The sequence below is a fragment of the Pseudoliparis swirei genome, chromosome 11 (genome assembly GCF_029220125.1).
Source record: "Pseudoliparis swirei isolate HS2019 ecotype Mariana Trench chromosome 11, NWPU_hadal_v1, whole genome shotgun sequence".
Classification (NCBI taxonomy): Eukaryota; Metazoa; Chordata; class Actinopteri; order Perciformes; family Liparidae; genus Pseudoliparis; species Pseudoliparis swirei.
Window position 1 is genome coordinate 9,342,598 of NC_079398.1, and position 20,910 is coordinate 9,363,507.

Sequence of the window (20,910 nt, forward strand, 5' to 3'; positions counted from 1 at the left end):
TATGTATTGTACATAAATAAATAAAAAATCTACATTATATACATGTTGAGAAATAGAAAACAGAACACAACTATTGGCACAGACTCTTTACAATATGGCTTCACTATAATAACATCATGTCATCGTGTCACGTGACCTCCTTGCTGGCCGGGCAGGTGGAGCTGCAGGCGCTGGTGAATCCTCTCTGTAAAATACAAGACGAGTCAGCACCGCGCACACGTAACGAACGCTGTGACGGGACACGTAATGTTTAGTAAAGAAACTTACCCGGGTCCAAGTGGATCTCTTCCGGCTGCGTGTTCCTCCTCGTGGCTCTGCAGCTCCTCCGGAGGCTCCGCGCTGCTCGCCAAAATCACTGCGGCTGTTTCTAAAGGAGCCTCACCTGTGTGGTGGGTTGGTCCTTTGTGATTTACTGAGTGTTCATTGGTTGTTTTTTTCGCAAAATGTTGACAGACAAACGGATTGACAAATCATGGTGAAGGGTTTTGTGTGACGAGTACTTTCCGCGCCAACGCACACTGGAAGTAAACAAAGTTGCGATTTGGACAAGTTCGGCGGGCCGGATTAAAAAGCCTAACGGGCCGGATATGGCCCGCGGGCCGTAGTTTGCCCATGTCTGGTCTAATCAGACCTACCACCGTCTAATCAGACCCACCACAGTCTAATCAGACCTATCACAGTCTAATCAGACCTACCACCGTCTAATCAGACCTACCACCGTCTAATCAGACCTACCACCGTCTAATCAGACCTACCACAGTCTAATCAGACCTACCACAGTCTAATCAGACCCACCACAGTCTAATCAGACCCACCACAGTCTAATCAGACCCACCACAGTCTAATCAGACCCACCACAGTCTAATCAGACCTACCACCGTCTAATCATACCTACCACCGTCTAATCAGACCCACCACAGTCTAATCAGACCTACCACAGTCTAATCATACCTACCACAGTCTAATCATACCTACCACCGTCTAATCAGACCCACCACAGTCTAATCAGACCTACCACAGTCTAATCAGACCTACCACCGTCTAATCATACCTACCACCGTCTAATCAGACCCACCACAGTCTAATCAGACCTACCACAGTCTAATCAGACCCACCACAGTCTAATCAGACCTACCACCGTCTAATCATACCTACCACCGTCTAATCATACCTACCACCGTCTAATCAGACCCACCACAGTCTAATCAGACCTACCACAGTCTAATCAGACCTACCACCGTCTAATCATACCTACCACCGTCTAATCAGACCTACCACCGTCTAATCAGACCTACCACCGTCTAATCAGACCTACCACAGTCTAATCAGACCCACCACAGTCCAATCAGACCCTCCACAGTCTAATCAGACCTACCACAGTCTAATCAGACCCACCACAGTCTAATCAGACCTACCACAGTCTAATCAGACCCACCACAGTCTAAATATACCCACCACAGTCTAATCAGACCCACCACAGTCTAATCAGACCCACCACAGTCTAATCAGACCTACCACAGTCTAATCAGACCTACCACCGTCTAATCATACCTACCACCGTCTAATCAGACCCACCACAGTCTAATCAGACCTACCACAGTCTAATCATACCTACCACCGTCTAATCAGACCCACCACAGTCTAATCAGACCTACCACAGTCTAATCAGACCTACCACCGTCTAATCATACCTACCACCGTCTAATCAGACACACCACAGTCTAATCAGACCTACCACAGTCTAATCAGACCCACCACAGTCTAATCAGACCTACCACCGTCTAATCATACCTACCACCGTCTAATCAGACCCACCACAGTCTAATCAGACCTACCACAGTCTAATCAGACCTACCACCGTCTAATCAGACCTACCACAGTCTAATCAGACCCACCACAGTCCAATCAGACCCTCCACAGTCTAATCAGACCCACCACAGTCTAATCAGACCTACCACAGTCTAATCAGACCCACCACAGTCTAAATATACCCACCACAGTCTAATCAGACCCACCACAGTCCTCGTAGGCCCACCACAGTCTAATCAGACCCACCATAGAAGGCAGGCCCACTAAAGTCCAAATAGACCTACCACAGTGTAGGTAGGCTCTAGGTCAGACCCACCACCATCTAATCAGACCTACCACAGTCTTGGTAGACCCGCGACAGTCTAAGTAAGCTCATCACGGTCTAGATAAGCCTTACTGTGGTGAGCCCAAGTAGTCATTGGACCTTTCCCAACGAGGGGATTTGATGGGCACATTTCGACGACCGGCTCTGGGTCGGCTTGGTAAAGGCTGGATTGAAGGTGGCTTGAAACTCTGGTCTTGAACTTCCTAGCACGCCTTGCTGCTTCCAGCGGCCGTGTTCTTGGTGCCTTGCTATAACCTTTACATCCCGCCTAGATAATTGAGGCTTCTGGCTCGACCGTGAACCAGGGCCGGCAGTCCTAAGTACTGTTAGGTTGTAATAGTTTATTTTGATAACATCTGCAGAGGTCTTATGTTTTAAATTAATACATATAGAAAGATATTATAATAGAAAATATTAGGGAGAATATTGATATTGTTATTAATGTATTATGAAGCATAGGGGTAATGTTTACTCTATGCAAATGTAAATGGCAAGAATTAATGTATATTGCATGAGAGTGACTGTATGTTAGTATTATAGATTGACGAGGCCGGATGAATTCTGTGAAGTGACTTACAATAACAGGGACTTTTATTGTGAAAGTGACTTTAATGCGGACAATAACAAGACGGGACTCTTATTGTGAAAATACTTGTTTAGCGACTTGACCGGAAGTGACGTTTTGACCGGGGCCAGTGAGATTGAGTATGAAACTCCGTGGATTAGAGAAATCGGGTCTCTTCCACAGGTATCCCCGAGGCCGCAAGGCTGAGGGGCGGAGCAGCCGGGAGCCGAGGAGGAGCGCCTTGAATGTTTGTTTTACACTTCCTGCCATTAAATGTTGATAATTTAATTCACTCGCGTCCGGAAGCCTGTTTTCCATCATCTGCGAAGTGCCCAGTTTCAGAACTACTTTACAATACGTTAGGGGTCGACGGCAATGGCCCCAACCCAGCCGACACATTATGAATCCCTGACCTAAGTCTTGTTTACCAAGATACGGGTCTTGAATCCCTGACCCTGTCTTGTTTACCAAGATACGGGTCTTGAATCCCTGACCCTGTCTTGTTTACCTTGCTTTGTGGGTGCAACCTTTTGGTGTGTCATCACCGATCATGTTCAACCAATGGGTTTAAGATTATTCTTGTTTGCAAGAGCAAAAAGTTCTTCATAGATCTCGCCTCTTCATTTTGCTCTGAAAGTGCCCAAGGCAACTCTGCTTCCTCTCCGGATTCCTTGTGACTTCACGTCTCATAGGGTCCATTGGACCTGGCTGGATCTGATGCCATGGCCCTGCTGATGCTCCGCCCACTTCTCCTCTCTAAATCCATCTGCGTGATGGATCATGGAGGTCTGGATCGTGGTCCATGTCTACTACCAACTATTCATACACTCTGTCATACTCATTGAATGTGTTGTAACTCTGTAATGATTCCTTCTGGTCACATGACATTTATTCTTCTGTCCATCCTGGTGAGGGATCCTCCTCTGTTGCTCTCCTGAAGGTTTCTTCCTTTTTTTCCCTGTGAAAGGGTTTTTTCTATTTCTTGGGAGTTTTTCCTGATCCGATGTGAGGTCAAAGATCAGGGATGTCGTATGTGTACAGATTGTAAAGCCCTTTGAGGCAAATTTGTAATTTGTGATATTGGGCTATAGAAAATAAACTGAATTTAATTGAATTGAAAAAGATGGATGAAAACATATAGAGTAAAAACAGAGCTTTTAAATCAACATTGGATGGACTTACTTGGATACTTACTGGTTAATTCTTCTCACAGTGAGTTCAATGGCAGTATTTCTCATATTGTTTGAGATCGAGGACATTATTAAAAGAGAAGTCACTACTAAGCAAAGCAGAAATCCTTTGAGTCAACATGCCCACTGAAATCAGAACTGAAGGCACAGGAATTTGAGCTGCGACTTCAATACACATAGCACTGAACCACAAGTTAGTTCAACACAAGTTAAGACATTCTGATGTTGGACATATTGATTCTTCACCTGAATAAATGGAGAATTATTCCAAAACAACCTCAGAACAAGTCAACGGTCATGGGACTTGCCGGAGCTATGAAGAAACAACAGTATTTATGTCACCAAGGCTGTTTTCTAGTTATGCATGAAGTGTGTCCGTACCCTCTATTCCCAGATACTTTCCTCTCCAAGCACTGAATCTTTGTTTCTTCTTTAGTGAGAAAGAATATTAAAAAACTTGCAACTTTTCTTTGAAGAAAGGGTGTAAATTAAAGCAAATTATAGTTACATTCATTGTGTTTCATGTCCACATGGACAATGATGCCATATCTAGATGCCATTCTCCATCAAACAATCTAAGATTTTCTTTTTTTTCAGGGGCATTAATCCCAAATGATATTTTCTGAATGTTAGTTGCGCAATAATAAAAAATGAGGCCACCTGTGTCCCTCGGGCCTTGGAGAAAGACTTTGCCCACTCGTGGCGACTTACCTGCCCAGATAAAGTTTAGAATAATTTTATCAACAGATTGAAAAAAAGATTTTGGCAAGAATATTGCTATGCATCTAAACAAGTATAGAAATTTGGGGAATACAATCACTTTTAATGTATTGCACTCTGCCAGGTAGTGACAGAGGCAGGTTGCCCCATCTAAGGTCATTTTTCATATTTTCAACCAAGGGCTTGAAGTTGGCTGTATGGAGAGAGGCAAGACTGCAGGTTATGTTCACACCAAGGTATCTGAAACCTGAGCTGGCCAAACGAAAAGCTACTGAAGTATGTTGGATTTGGCAAGCCAAATCATTTATTGGTTACAATTCACTTTTCTTGACGTTTAATTTGTATCCTGAAAATGAACCAAATTGAACCAAAATCGATTTATTTTGATCTCATTCATTAGTATACCTGCCCGCCGTTCACTACGCTGTTCATCTCCCACCTCTGCGTCGCATTAGATTTTGAAGTAAAGCATTTCATTATTTGGAGCAGAAACCCACAAACAATAAAAGCGTTTGTTAAAGTCACTCGTACGAATCAAGAGATAAACTGTGCAGTGTTTAGTTCCCCCACGCTCCAAATGTTTAATGTGCTTCTTTTATGCCGTGTCCCGTGTCACGGTTGCTTTGCTTTGAGAGATGCACTCACACTTCAATGTTCTCTTGTTTTATTCACATTATCAGATTTGTCACATTACATTTTTTGTTGCTGACATTTAATATAATTCAGTAATCATGCAAAATTTGCTCGTCCTTATTTATTGACCCATCCGACTGGTCGAAGCGGCTCATTACCTGTACTTGCTGACGGCTCTCCTGGCACCAACATTTAACAGGCAAAAAAGTAATTTGACAGTCTGCACAGCGGATTAACCCCTGAACATTCTGGATGCGGTCTCATCTGACATTAAATCACGAGCCCTTTAATGAAAAAGATTCTTCTTTTTTTTTTAAAGGTACGTTTTGACAACTAATGAAGCACATTTGGCTTTCGAACGAGATCAACAATGTCTCATTCAACGGTTCCCTCATTAACAATGTCAAAAAGAAGCGTGGGGATTGGATAATGTGCAGCGTACTCTATGAGGCCATCTTCCTGACTTCCTCAGGAGGAGAGCCGAAATGGGAACTGAACTAATTCAGCTCGGACCGAGGGCTACTCCTCTACCCCGGTCTGCCCTTGTCTGATGCCCGGTTTCAGTAAAAGACCTCGGGCTAACGCCGCAATGGGAGGTCAGGGACCGTTGAGCCCACATCATTCCAGAGCCCTGGACAGCAGGACAGAGTTCAGTACTCCTGTGGGGCGAGAGGGGGTGGACTTTAATGGTGCTTGGTGCTCTAATGTTGTCAAAGTTGATAGACAATATGTCCCTGATGCTGGACATAATATCTGCCCAGAGAAGTGTTTGTCATGCTGCTGTTTACATTTGTGCTGATGCACTTTTATTATTTTTTAAATGCACCGCAGGAATACACTTCTGTTATAGTTTTCTGTTTTGTCTTGACAACTGTAACCCTGTGGGGCAGAATGACAATAAAGGATCCTTGAAGCCTGAAGAACCAAGGCTCACAGGGGAATGGAGGTATAGCAATGTGGCTGGGAGATGAGCCATGAGGTGTTTTCAAAAATATTAGTGAACTCATCTGCATAACAATAGTATTGAATATTGTATTTACAGTACGTATGATATGTGGCAACAAGTATACACAGAACAACAAGGGGCCGAGGATGGAGCCTTGGGGAACGCCACAGGCCAGAGAGGCCTCACCAACCATCACTGGGAAAGTTGTCTTTGATAAATAAGAATGTAGAGGAAACTCTATAGCAGTGTCCCTAATGCCAACCCACTAGCAAAGGCAGTACACCAAGCATAAGGAGTTATAAACACCGTTGAAAGCTCAAAACAAGAACAAATGTAGTTAAACAATCGGCAGTATTCAAATCAATCTTCTCTCATTTTTCTGGATGAAAAAAAGGGTAATTTAGATATTTTTACATTTAAATCCAGATGACAAGGCACGATTTCTTGAGCAGTTGTTGCATTACTGCTTGCTTGAGACCGGAGGAGACACAGTGAGTGGAAAGAGAGTTTAAATGTATTAAATAGTTGGACCAACACTGTTAAAAAACCTCTGAAAGCTGGCAGGACTTTATGTGGTCTTTATTTGATCAATGATGTCCTTCACAGTGCTTTGTGAAAAGGCCTCACATTTATTCAACAAGGCTATGGGGCTGCTGTGGAGAGAAATACGCTGATAGATTATGCATTCATCATAATACCAATCGTACTCTATGACGACAATGTATCAAATGACAATGTGACAACATTGTTAGTGAACCTTCACAGAATTATCCCCCTATTGTGACACTTCCCTTGGTTTCACAGAGCTCTATCATGAGTCTCAGCTCATTGTTTAGCCAGTCGCCAGGAAAATATGTTGGCATAGTAACCAAGGATACGTTGAGAATCAATGTCTTTTCACTCCAGAGACCTTTGCGCGACGATAGTCTGTTACATTATTGCAGTATTATTTTGACTCAAACCATGATCTTTTTTCTAGCCTTAACCTTCCAACCTTTGTAAGACACAACTTAAGTAGTTTTGCTGCGTGAACCTTACCAGTCATTTCACAATGTGGAAAAAAAAACATCGTCTTTGTTTCGTCAAGCGTGAACGAGGCTGATATGAAACCTACTCATGAAACCTATTTTCTTCAGAAACGTTGACTCTGATTCACACTCGCTGATCTCAGAGCATCATTTGTGACACAAATAAACTCCCCAGAACCACTTTGCTCCTGATCAGCAGGCACACACAGTTAAAGACAGCCAGCGAGCATTCAGCAGCACATCGGCCTAACAGGTGATGATGTTCCATGTTTCCGACTTGTTTCCACTGCCCCCAAGTGGCTAAAATACATGTTATGCAAGACTTAAAATTGAAATCACCGTGTCAGAAAATCCTTCTCAAGACAGAACCCACAACAACACCCTGTCACAAGGAGGCTGCTTATTGGGCTGAACACTGTTCTACACCACCCCTCTGCAGTGGAGAGGCTGTCACTGTGAATGGGATGTCGATTGAAATGTGAGGCTAGTCAAATTGTTGTGGACTCTAAGACGCTTGTGTCGGCCTCGGGTGAAAGGCATGGCGTCATCAGAGGACTTGGCAGGGAAGACAATTTCAATGGCTTTATTTCTTCTCCGTCTTCCAGGCCTTTAGTTGCAATTTTATCCTCTGTGGGAATTCTGCTCATCAACAGTTGGCCTGATTTGGAACGCGATGTCAACAACGAGCTGATTGAATCTGCCACCGCTCACCGAGCCAGGAGAGTGTTTACCAGCTTGATCCAATGACACAGAATACGCTGGAATTGCATTGAATTGAAATGTTTGGGTTTTTTACTTTTTTTCAGGGGGTTCTTGTCTTCTTTCTCCGAGGGGCAATAATCAAGTGGAATTTGAGAAGCACTTTCTATATATAAATTGCCTCATAGTCTCTTAAGTGTGGTAAAACAGACCAACGGGAGGATAAGTGCTGGTGTGGGTTATATAAAGAAAAGAAGACGGTTACTGTGGATTAGTGGTTATGAACATTCCTTCCAACAACAAGAGCCTCGTATTCATTTTGAATGAACATACTTTATATTAATAATAGTTTTTAAGGATGGATATCATTTAATACAGTTTAAGTCCTGCTACAGAATCCATGATTCCCCACAGGTCGTCAGTAAGTGCAACATTCAAGGAAACTAATCTAAAAGACCGGTGTCATCCATAGAAGGAACTTTCTCCCTGTATTTTTTATTTTTTTTAAATGCAACGTTCACGTCTCTGTCCTAACAACGATAAAAACGAATCTGTGTCCTTACAATTAATTTATATATTTTAGTTTTATTTCTTGGAGTGCAAGGCCCCAGGTGGCATTGTTGGTCCTGTTGTCTTCCCGCCGACCGTGGGGTGGTGAAGAGATCGATGATGAAAAAATTATCTCGAGTGACAACAGCACTTAACAAGAATATTTGTTTTATTCTTAAGAATTACAGATCAAGAACAAACGCCTGCAGGACGTTTGGAGTACTTTCAGGAACCGAATTGAGAAAGTCTGCTAAACATACATTTTAACATGCGTTTTATACAAAATAAAATAGGAGGAGTTTATTATTCCCGGCCTTCGTGGTCCAATCACCTTCAGGCATAATGACCTCATAATGACTGATCTACGGCGGCTATGAGGCTCTATAACAGTTCACCTCTTGCCAGATCATAGTGTTGATCTGCACTTCACACATCTCATTTGTTTGCACTACACACATACACACACATTTCATTTCATTTGCTCTGCACTCATACACACACTTTGCTTTTTGCACTCTGTCTATATTTAATCTTTTTGTATTTGATCTGTCAGTGTTGTTGTGTGTTGTGTATGCATGTGTGTTGTATATTTATTTACATATATATTTAGTTTGTATTTTACTTTTATTTTACTTGTATACTTCTATATCTTTCATCCCTGTTTCTTATATTTTGTGTTTTGTTTTTATTCTTGTGTGTTGCTGCTACTGTCACGACAAATTTCCCCTTGGGGATTAATAAAGTATATATCTATCTATCTATCTATCTATCTATCTACCAGGTTGAACCCAGACTCGTTGAACCCCCAAGTTCAAACCTGAACGAGGCCTTGTGACTCAATTAAAGACAGGTAGAAACACGTCATATTCTAGAAATGATCTACCAGCCCCTCCCTGTGCCCAGGATCTAACCTATACATAGAGGCGTGATCTTCCAAGGCCGAGGCACATCGCATAGATTCTTGAACCTTGAGCCCTGACTTTGCATGTTTTTGGATAATCTGATATTATAGAGTAGATGAAATTATACTACAGTCCCTTTCATTTCCTCCTCCCCTAAGGCCTCACCACACAGAGTTGTCTTTAAAATCATCTCCATCTTTACTGCTTCACCCAGCACCAATGACCATGTTGCACCACCAAGATCGGAACAGTCGGTTGAACCTCGTGATGGAGTAACGAGGCCCAGATCTACTAATATAATTACAGTTTTCTCCTTTGCAGTTGGCGTTATAATGTGTTCACTGCAGATAATCGCTCCCCAGCCGGTGTTTCTTCTTCTTGTTTGGGACGGGGGGGAAACGGGAGTTCAAAGGTTTAAAGCTTCTGCAGGCCGAGTCTTAAAGCCGTTATCAAATAGCGGCCGAGTGTAGAGTAAATGCAGCAGAACGTGTTGTAAGCACCGTCCGTTCCAGATAGTCTGGACCCCATTGTGTACCATGCATGTTCGATGTGGAAGGGAGAGCACACGCTTAAGTGGAGAACTCCAATTTGAAGGCCTCTGAAAATCTGCAGTTTTCCAGCAATGCCAGGGGAGAAGGGGAAGTATGAAAGGATGAATGGATGAAAGGAAGGAGGTAAAATTGCTGCGACTCACTGCTACAATTCCCTTTAGTGTTATTTCAAATATTTTTCCTTCAAGCCAACCGTGCTTTTTTAACAGAAGCTGGAAGCTCGCGTCGGTGATCTGGAGAAACTAGCAAGAGTAAACTCGATTTCAAAGAAAGTTCTCATCACAAAAACCTGCTCCGCCTGACAATACAGGAGCCAACACCGACAGCCCGTCTCTTCAGTCACTCCCCCCAAAATCATCATTGTGAACGTAAACAACAAACATGGCTCTTGTTGGTGCTCACAGCTGTCGAGCTTCGCGTGGAAGACTCACGAGACGAGCAATGAGTGCAGACAGGCAGACATCATCACATGTGGGCCCAATTAATAGATGGGACAGGTATAATTCTATCAAATATCTGACTTGTTCTTTTTGAAAATAGATTTTTATTTATTTATTTTTATAATTTTTTATTTATTATAATTTGTTATTTTGATTTGCCTCTGTTATCTTTATTTATTTATTGTTCCTCTTTACAATTGTAATCTGATTGAAACATACACACAAAGAATAACAAAATACTTGTTATTTGATCACTGTGTATCATATTGTGCATTATCAATAAAGTATTTATAAAAAATAAAATAAAATAAGATTACCAACGCTGCAATTGAAAGAGTTTTTTGAACGGAGCCTTTCCAGAGAATGCCAACAGGTTTATTCAGAAAGACGTGGATGAGAAAGACGAGTGTGTTTTGAATATTAAAGCATGCAAAAACATGCATGAAGATGAGAAAGAGCACGATATGACCCCTTCTAACAATTTAGACCTGCAAGACATTATGGAATAATGTTGCTGTTTAAATCATATTTCACTTTAAATATGCGCATGTAGTTATATTAGACAGTATATATAGTATATATTGTATATATTGACACTGATCAGTGTCATCCAAGACCGAGTCAGAGAACTAGATAAATGATATTCTCTCCTTGCAAACCACCAGGAGTGTGTATACCACGATGTTCCCATCCTTCTTCGGTCATAAAAGTACCAAAGTACAAATTTCATATTCAAGTCCTATAAAGAAACACAGTTTGAGAGTAACCGCTGACGTGTACCCTGGAGTTTGAGAAGTCCACTTTAATCTGACCCTCAGAAAACTGTGTTATCCAGAGGCAGGAGAGCAGCGTGGGGAAACAATTACAAAAGGAAAGAAAAAGCCTCTGTAACAATATTTTGGGGGGAATATAAAGACATGTCCCGATCTATCTCCATGACAACGGCGAGTTCGCCTCCCGACCTCCACACCGGCTCCCCGTCATCGCTTCCCTGAGATGTTTTGCTTTCATTTTCTCAAGTTCCTCTCATTAACGCTGCTTTTAAGCATATTAAAAAATGGATTTTTTTCCACCCCTCAAATTCAGAGTCTCTGTACCCCCCCCCCCCTCCCTCCATCTTCCCCCCTACACACACACAACGTTCAGCTTTTGATCAACTTCATGTTTGAATGATCATCAATAGGTTTGAAAGTGAAATGGTAAAAAAATCTGCGACCCCACCCACACCACACGCTTTCATTTTTAGTTTTTTTTGGTGCAATTTTTATCATTGACTGCTCGTTACTCTTTACATTACAGTTGTGTGTCTCTCTCCCTCCCCCAGGGCACTTCTTCTGGGTGAACAGCTCGGCCTTCGGCGGCCCCTGGGTGCTGAGCCCTTGGCTGCGGGGGGGCCCGGACCCCTGTAGCCTGGACATGGCGGTGTTCCTCCACCCCAAGCAAAGCGGGCAATACGCCCTGTGGCTCACGGAGCGGGACGAACCGCCGCTCGCCCTCTTCTCCACCGACACGTTGCCGCGCATCACAGGGTAAGCAGCGTTGTTTTAATGCATGTGAGGAACGCTTGTCGTGGGAAGAAGAACCACAAAGAGAAGGATTTGAATGAATGCAATGAGCAACCACGAAGAAAAAGATGTCCATGTTCGTTGAGCTGAGAGCCAGAACGCTTCCACACCTGATAGAGAGAACAAGCGAGTATAGAAGAAGAGAAAAGGAGGGCGGGTACATTTATCTGGCAGGGAAAGTGAATATTCCAGCATTGGCAAAGCAACCCGAGATCAGAGTCAGAGATGGAGAGCAACGGTTGCTCGTTGTATTGCTTGCCAAAGCATTATCTCTCGAGTGAAGGGGCATTCAATTCAAATCCAATGATTTCCAGTACGAGAGAATTTTCACATTTAACTGGATAAATAGTATTAGTGGGGCGGATAAAAGCATTTTTTTTTTTTTTTATCGTGCAAATTATGATACAAGCATGACATTTCAAATCAGGGAAATACAAACGGTTTTATATAGATTATTTTTGTTTTTGTAGACCCAATTTTTTGCAGATTTGTTTCCACTCATGTATTCAACCGAACTTGCCCATGCCCTGCAGCTTTTCATTTAATTCAGGTATGATGTCAAAACAAAATAGCCAAGATATCCATATTTCTATTATCTCCTATAAAGGGAAAACTATGTGCAGGGACTATATTTGTGGATTTTGAAGCCACTTTTTTCAGCTCTGTTTACATCGTCGTTGGACTGTTTCACATGTTGTGTAAGGATTCTGATCTCTTCGGGTTTTTCCTCCTGTGCCGTCCTTCTGGATGCGAGTTGCTACGTTTGCTTGAAGGAGTTGTGCTTCGTCTCTTCTTGCTGCTTAATAACCGTCACGGTCTCTGAACACGAGTTTTGGACTGCCCGCCGAGGAGAATCGACATATAAGAGTCGATCAGAAATGCTCCATCAAAATGTAATAATTCCCAATTATTTATCGGTTATTTGAGTTCGGTGGTCCGCATATGAGCAACCGCTGCTCTGGTAGTTGAGCTTATTAGACAATGTTTCACACCTTCTACCCGATCCTGCAATCTTCCGCATCCACGGGGCCGAAAGAGTAATCGCACCAGTGTTTTCACTTAACCCCGCCTCCCAGCCATCGGCCCCGCCTCCTTCTCGGTCTCATTCATGTGAATGGAGGAAGGAAAGTAACTCTCGATTCAACCGATTGGTGCATTTCACAACTCTTGGGGCCTATAACGATTTGAAAAAAGTATATTAACTGTAAATGTAGCATGAACATGAAATGATCTGCTTATTTATCTGCGTCTCTTCCCCAATACGACTCCAAGGAGACAAATATTTCGGGGCACAGAGCTCTTTCTTGGTAACCCCAACGCTTTGCTGAAGGCTTCGCTAAACTATCAACGTTGTTACTCCACCCGCTTCACCGATATCCCATGGTACTCCTTCAATTCTGGCACCCGACACCAGAGCAAGGGGTCATTTTCTTTGCATGACTTGACCGTTCTACTCTGAGGTGACCTCCGTGTCGTCCTGTGTTTGGCCTTCAGCCAACACATCTACACACGCTCATTTGGCTTCCAGCAAAAAGCTTTATCGAGAATACTCTGTGTGAATGTGTTCCATTAGAGGCAGAGATACCGAAAACCTTCAGCAATCAAATGATACCCCCCTGCTCCCTCATCAAAAGCCTTTTTATATGGAGATTGAGTAAGATGGAGAGCGAGAAAGAGAGAGAACTGGCCGAGTAAGAAGGGAAGGAAGGTTGTTCAAAACACGGCTGGGTAACAATCAGCTCCATGTGCCACGAATCCTTAAATAATAGGTCCTCTCATCGTCGGCGGTCTCACACCGGGGGCCAACGGCGACACGTCAATACTCACCTCCAAAGTTTCTCCCTCCAATACTCTAAGTGGACGACACGCCGTTATCAACGCAGCCGTGTTTTAGTTTCTTGTAGGAAGTCCAAACTGCGTGCCATCAGAATCGCATTGCGTGCTTTAATCCCGCCCCTTTCTGCTGCTGCGAACGCGCGTGGGCGTGAATGCGCTTCTCGTCTTCGGGGAGCTCATTACATGCGTGACGGATTATGCTGCGCTCTCATTTGTAGTCGGAGGCTGCCGTCCGCCCACGCCATCTCAGCCAAACTCCACCGCATTGCTTTCCTCTTGACTCTCGTTGAGTCAGAAGCGGTGGGGGGGGGGTTAACAGAAGCAGCGAGGAGACCCCGCCGATGACATCAGTCCGCTTGCTAATTGCCAACCCTTGCCCTTGAATTCTTCCCCTTTTTGTTTTTCGACATGTTAATGTTGAATCCATCGGCACAGGAGGGGAACAAAGCGTCCTCGAGAAGCAGCGGTCATTCACTAACGTCCCCGTTTCCTTTGAGGACATATCAAAACGTCCGAAGCTTCATTTCAATACTTTCTGTTTGTAATTAAACTCGCAGCTCTTTGGAATCTGCCCACGCGATCTTGCGGTATCATTATCACTGTTGACTCTTCCACTGCACGTCTTGTTATTAATGGGAGAAATAAATTGCCCCAGTAAATACTGTTGCTCCTTCAACTTAAACAACCTCTGGTTTGTTGTTTCTTTACCCAATTCACAATCAAGAAGCGTCTTATTAACTCCGATGCGAGCGTTTAGCTGTCGAGAAGGAGCGCTTGCTTTGAGCACCTTGAGAGCTGCTTTGTTGGGAGAATTTTGCTAAACATCTGATGGAATTTGTTTAAAGTCCTGATAGTTTTGAGTATATTCTCAGTGGCTAATGCAGCTACTCAACTGGGGGTTTGTAGCCACTCCTAAACAAACAAATGTGTAAAAATAACTCAAATTTGAATCGACCTAGATCAATCGTGTAATTGAATAAACTGTAATCTGATGTTTGAAAAAATGTGTTTGCAGATCTGTTTCCGGAGGGTTCCACCATCTGCGGTGGGGGTGGTTACGGTGGAGTCTTTGGTTTATGAGATAACTCTGTATAATTTCACCATTTTGTTTCGTGAATGCTGATTTTGTAAAGAGGGTTTTTACTCTGGGTGGTTGCAAGTTATTATATTTAATAAAAAATATTTTTTTCCTTGGATTTGTGGATATTGTAGAAAACGTTTCCCGAGTGAAATCAAACGGTGAGGTTAATTTATTTGGCTTTAAACTCGTGTTCCATGTGAGTAATTCCTTTGATAGCGTGGAGGAGGTGCTGTTGTGTTGTTGTGTTGTCAGTAAGAGGAACGGTATATCTTTAATGGAGACTTCATTGCTTTCTGATCGCTGTGGCTCCATTTAAAATGTTAAAATGTGTCTTGATGAGCATTTCATAATGACCTGTAACTGATTAGCGAGGTAACATTAGACGCCATTTGGGGGCATCTGAACCTCCGGGCTGTTGGCTGTTCTGTAGGGTTGTGAATGTAAACCTGTTGGCGGTTCTGTAGGGTTGTGAATGTAAACCTGTTGGCGGTTCTGTAGGGTTGTGAATGTAAACCTGTTGGCGGTTCTGTAGGGTTGTGAATGTAAACCTGTTGGCGGTTCTGTAGAGTTGTGAATGTAAACCTGTTGGCGGTTCTGTAGGGTTGTGAATATTAACCTGTTGGCGGTTCTGTAGGGTTGTGAATATTAACCTGTTGGCGGTTCTGTAGGGTTGTGAATGTAAACCTGTTGGCGGTTCTGTTTGGTTATGAATTTAAACCTGTTGCCGTTTCTGTAGGGTTGTGAATGTAAACCTGTTGGCGGTTCTGTAGGGTTGTGAATATTAACCTGTTGGCGGTTCTGTAGGGTTGTGAATGTAAACCTGTTGGCGGTTCTGTCGGGTTGTGAATGTAAACCTGTTGGCGGTTCTGTCGGGTTGTGAATGTAAACCTGTTGGCGGTTCTGTAGGGTTGTGAATATTAACCTGTTGGCGGTTCTGTAGGGTTGTGAATATTAACCTGTTGGCGGTTCTGTAGGGTTGTGAATATTAACCTGTTGGCGGTTCTGTAGGGTTGTGAATGTAAACCTGTTGGCGGTTCTGTAGGGTTGTGAATGTATTTCTCCAGTAGAATTGTATTTGATGAAACAATGACGTCTTGGTTGGACCGGGGTCTTTGAAAAGAGAGACAGCTGATTCTTGAGGGAATTGCAAAGGGAGATTGATAAATAAGTACAGTGGTTTAAGTGATCTTTGATGGATTTAAGTATGGGGGGGAGTTAAGGTGGAAAAGCTCTGGGAGATTAGAGGAAATGTCAATGCCCAGATATTGATTGTTAAAGGGTCATTTTTGTGTAGTAGCCGTTCACTGGTGCTGATGGTAAACAGCATTAAATCGTCCACATATAAAGGAAGACGCTCTTTTACACTCTAATTCGTTTATAATCAGCCTCTTAGTCTTGCGGTGATTACTCCATCAGCTGATTGGGGGCATGGTGGAACTGGCCATGGTGATTCCTGTGCTGTGTAGAGTCTTGGTCAATGAAGAGGACAAAAGAAAAGTGGTGATAGAGAACCCTCTTGTTCAGTGTTGAGGTTTAGTGTGGAAGGGTGTGAGGTTGTTCCATTGCTGCTTATGGATGCTGTAGGGAATGTAAGAAAAATGACTCTCCAAAGCCAAACCTGTCTAATGCTGCAAATAAAAAGGTCCAGTTTACACAGTCAAAAGATTTTTCGGCAATTAATGATATAATGGATGATTTTATTTTTTATATATATATATGTATATATTTATTTATATAGTGTATATATATGGATACTTTTATATATATGTATATATTTATGTATATACTGTATGTATAGATATATATTTATATATGTATATATGTATATATACGTATATATATATATATATCTCTTTATATATATATATACTGTCACGGCCCGGCTCTTAGGCCACGACAAAGAGGAGTAAGACACCGGGTTGTTTAACAGTAGGAACAGTCTTTATTCTCGCTATCATGGTACGAAGGTTCCCGGCCACCCGACAACTGCTGTTGACAGCTCTTAAATGCTTCCGGGGATGCGTCAGCTGTTCCCGGTTGTGATGACACTCCGCCTCCTCCGCACCTGCAACACATGAAACCCTGGCAAACCCCGCCTTCAGCCAGAGGAGCGTCACAATACATAGATCTATATTTATTTAATATTTACCAAACTATTGAGGGAACCAATTTGGTCTGGGCTATTCTATGGATGACATCATTGTGATGTCCGTATAGAGGAGGGATACGAGGCGGTATCTTGAGCAGAGAACGAGATCTGTGCAGAATTATTACATCTCATTATCTTAATGAACGTTGCCCATATTGTGGTCTGAAAGTGCTCGTAAAAATTACGTGGGGAAGCCGTCTGATAGAATTGATTTGTCACTTGGTCTGAAGTGCTTCCTCACAGTCATCCAGCGTAATGGCTCTGTCCAAGATGTCTGCATGAGATTCTGGCATCATGGGAAGATCAATATTATCAAAGAGTGTGTTTATTGTTTGGCAGGTTGCTAAAGAAAGTTTGAAATGTTGTTTGTATATAATTTGGTGTGTACACACTATCCCCTATATTTTGTATAATAGTTGATGGAACTAAATTGCTCCACATTTTTGATGTGTCACTGTGTTCCAAGTAGTTGAATAGCTTCACCATATTTAAATAATAGATATTATCGCTGTACAATCTGGCGGCTGTGAAGATGAGGCACGACGTGAATACATAACACAGCTGACACAAAACATGACATTAATTGACAAACACAACCGCTACAAGTGGATAGAGAGAGAGAGAGAGAGAACAAAAATGATGCTGGTGGAAGTCTGTTAAATTATCTCAGATTATGAAGACTCATATTGCGAGAAACACAGCACCGTTAAACATGAGGTGCTGGGCTTTAAGTGTAAAACACATACATTTAAGTAATATTAATTTAATATGACAGAACACTGAAGACTCACCATACGCACAATATTTTGTATGAATTGGTGTTAAAGCGTCGCCACGGTTTTGTAAAATCTCTGCTATTCATAGTTTTGTTCTTATAAATTCAGGATTCTTTTCTCTCTCAAATGTACCACTAACATCTCAGAGGATATACCATTTTTATTTTCTCTCTCAAATTTACGACTTTAAATCTATCAAATTGCTAATTTTTTCCCCGGGATATTATCCCCGTCCCATGAATCCATCATTATTTTTGTATATACCCTACGCTAGGTGCAGTCATTGTCATCTCACCACAAATATTAATTTCATGGTTCGCTCACAGTAAATGTCAGCATCCCGAGTGTGAGCGGAAGAGAGACGGATGAGAGTGTGTGTGTGTGTGTGTGTGTGTGTGCATGTGTGTACAATACATGAACAGAACTTGCTGTATGTGGCCGAGCTAAACGAAGGGGGCAGCGAGCTGCATCTCATCGCAGTCCATTACGCACACACGGGCACGTCCGGGGATGACACGGCGTGCCTTCATTTACTTTACATTAGCGCCGTCTGCGCCGAGCGGGCCCGCCGATTGACCACAGTGCATTAATGTGACGCCCGGTGCAGCGAGAGCAGCCACCGGAGCCACCTGGCAGCGGTGCGTTGGCGCGTAAAGCCGCCGCATATGTCGTTTACAGCGCTCGCATTAGGGCGAGATCGTCTTTAAGCTCACCCTCAGCTGGGGGAGGAAAGCCTCAAAGGTGGCGAGGGTTAATGCAAAAAGTTTGACTGACTGTAGGAACAATACAGCAAGCGATATGTATATATATATATATATATTAGTGCTGTGAAAAATAACGCGTTAACGCGTTATGATTAAATTACAGGATTAATTAGTTTTGTTTTTTTAACGCATGCGCAGAATGAGCTTCCAATATGTCTGTTGTTGATCGTCTCTAACCAGCAGCATGTCATTTCTGTCTCTACGTGTCGCGTTGACACCAGTGGCGGCTGGTGAATTTTTTTGGGGGGGGCGCAGTTGGGCGACGCGGTTTAAATAGCACTCAACAATGAGAAGGAAAGAGGTTTTGAGTAGAATATTGTAAAAAACAAAGCTTTATTTCAAGAACACAGCGTGCTCAACACTGTCCAATAACAACTATCAACACACTGTGACTTTGGACATGAGAGGTTCAGAGCAGCTTTAAGAAACATTGGGTTGGGTTTCAGAGGTTTACAAAATAAAAGAGTTTCACCCTCACATGAAAGAGGTTCAGAGCAGAATAGTCAGAAAGAGATGCAGCACATGTTACATTGGGTGTTTGACAGAGTAGCCCCACTACTGTAAAGAAAAGTAGCCTCCTCTCTTTAAAGTTGGCAAACTTCTCAATAACTCTCTGGTTAAAGTCAGACAAAACCGAAGTAATTTTAATCGGCCCTGAGCACCTCAGAGATCAATTATCTGGTGATGTGGATTCTGTAGATGGCATTGCCCTGGCATCCAACACCACTGTAAAGAATCTTGGCGTTATCTTTGATCAGGACTTGTCCTTTAACTCCCACGTAAAGCAAATCTCAAGGACTGCATTCTTTCATCTACGTAATATTTCAAAAATCAGGCACATCTTGTCTCAAAAAGATGCAGAAAAATTGGTTCACGCGTTCGTTACTTCGAGACTGGATTACTGCAACTCCTTATTAGCAGGCTGCTCTAATAAATCTCTTAGGTCCCTCCAGTTGATCCAGAATGCTGCAGCTCGTGTTCTCACTAAAACTAAGAAAAGAGATCACATCACTCCTGCACTAGCTGCTCTGCACTGGCTCCCAGTAAAATCAAGAATCACTTTTAAAATTCTTCTCTTAACCTACAAAGCCTTGATTGGTGATGCTCCATCATATCTTAAGGAGCTTGTCGTACCATATTGCCCCACTAGAGAGCTACGCTCACTAAATGCGGGACTACTTGTAGTTCCTAGAGTCTTAAAAAGTAGAATGGGAGCCAGAGCCCTTTGTTATCAAGCTCCTCTTTTATGGAACCAGCTTCCAATTTCAGTCCGGGAGGCAGACACAGTCACCTCGTTTAAGAGTAGACTTAAGACCTTCCTCTTGACAGAGCTTATAGTTAGGGCTGAATCAGGTTTGCCCTGGTCCAGCCCTTGATATGCTGCTATAGGCTTATAGCTGCCGGGGACGTTTTAGGATGCACTGAGTACCTATCTCCTCTTTTTCTCTCCTTAAGGATGAATTTTCATCTCTCAATCACACGTTACTAACTCTGCTTTCTCCCGGAAGTCCTTTTGACTTTGCCTCTAATGGGGTCATCGGACCCTATGTAGCGGCATAGATCCTATCTGCCAGATCGATCGTCTGGCTCGTGGGATTCCTGCTCATGACTACGCCACTGTCCTGTTGAGACTCCGCCCCTCCTCCTCCCACCGCCATCTGCCTGATGGATCGTGGAGGTCTCCATCGTGGAATATGCCTACTATGAACTATTCATACACTCTGTCATATTCATTGAATGTATTTTAACTCTAAATCTGTCCTTCTGTACACATTACATCTATTGCATCTGTCCATCCTAGGAGAGGGATCCTCCTCTGTTGCTCTCCTCCAGGTTTCTTCCTTTTTCCCCCTGAAGGGTTATTTGGGAGTTTTTCCTGGTCCGATGTGAGGTTTTGGGGCAGGGATGTCTATGTGTACAGATTGTAAAGCACTCCGAGACAAATTTGTAATTTGTGAAATTGGGCTATACAAATAAACTGAATTGAATTGAATCATGTCTGTAACCAGCCTGCTTCATTATTCTGGAGGGAATGTGTCTGTTTTTCAGAACTACTTTGTTGTGTTTCGATGCCAGTTCGGTCTCCTCCTGCTGCTCTGCTCTGCAAACAGGGTTAGCTTCATGCTGTTAGCTTCAGGCTGTTAGCTAGATAACTGCGGCAAGATTCGTGCTTTACACTTGTCTGAAGCTCTTTAGATCCCTCACCCCGTTGTAGTCCAGAGAGTTTCAGTCCCAGGACTTTGGAACAACAGACAGGGGAAACTAAACAGCGCATTACTCACTGAGCTCCAGCTGACCAGCTCCGTTAGCAACCTGCTCCCGTAGCTCCGTGGAGCTCTCTGGCTGAGGGAACGATACCGGTCTCTGATTGGCCAAATAGTC

The 20,910-nt window shown here is 43.0% G+C and overlaps 1 protein-coding gene across 1 annotated transcript in view; it reads left to right on the forward strand.

The window, feature by feature from the left end:
* Nucleotides 1–20,910, forward strand: part of LOC130202057 (ALK tyrosine kinase receptor-like) — a 404,628-nt gene that overhangs the window by 227,752 nt on the left and 155,966 nt on the right. Inside the window, 1 exon segment of the mRNA XM_056427354.1 lies at nt 11,682–11,886. Within this exon segment, the coding sequence (XP_056283329.1) occupies nt 11,682–11,886 (205 nt within the window).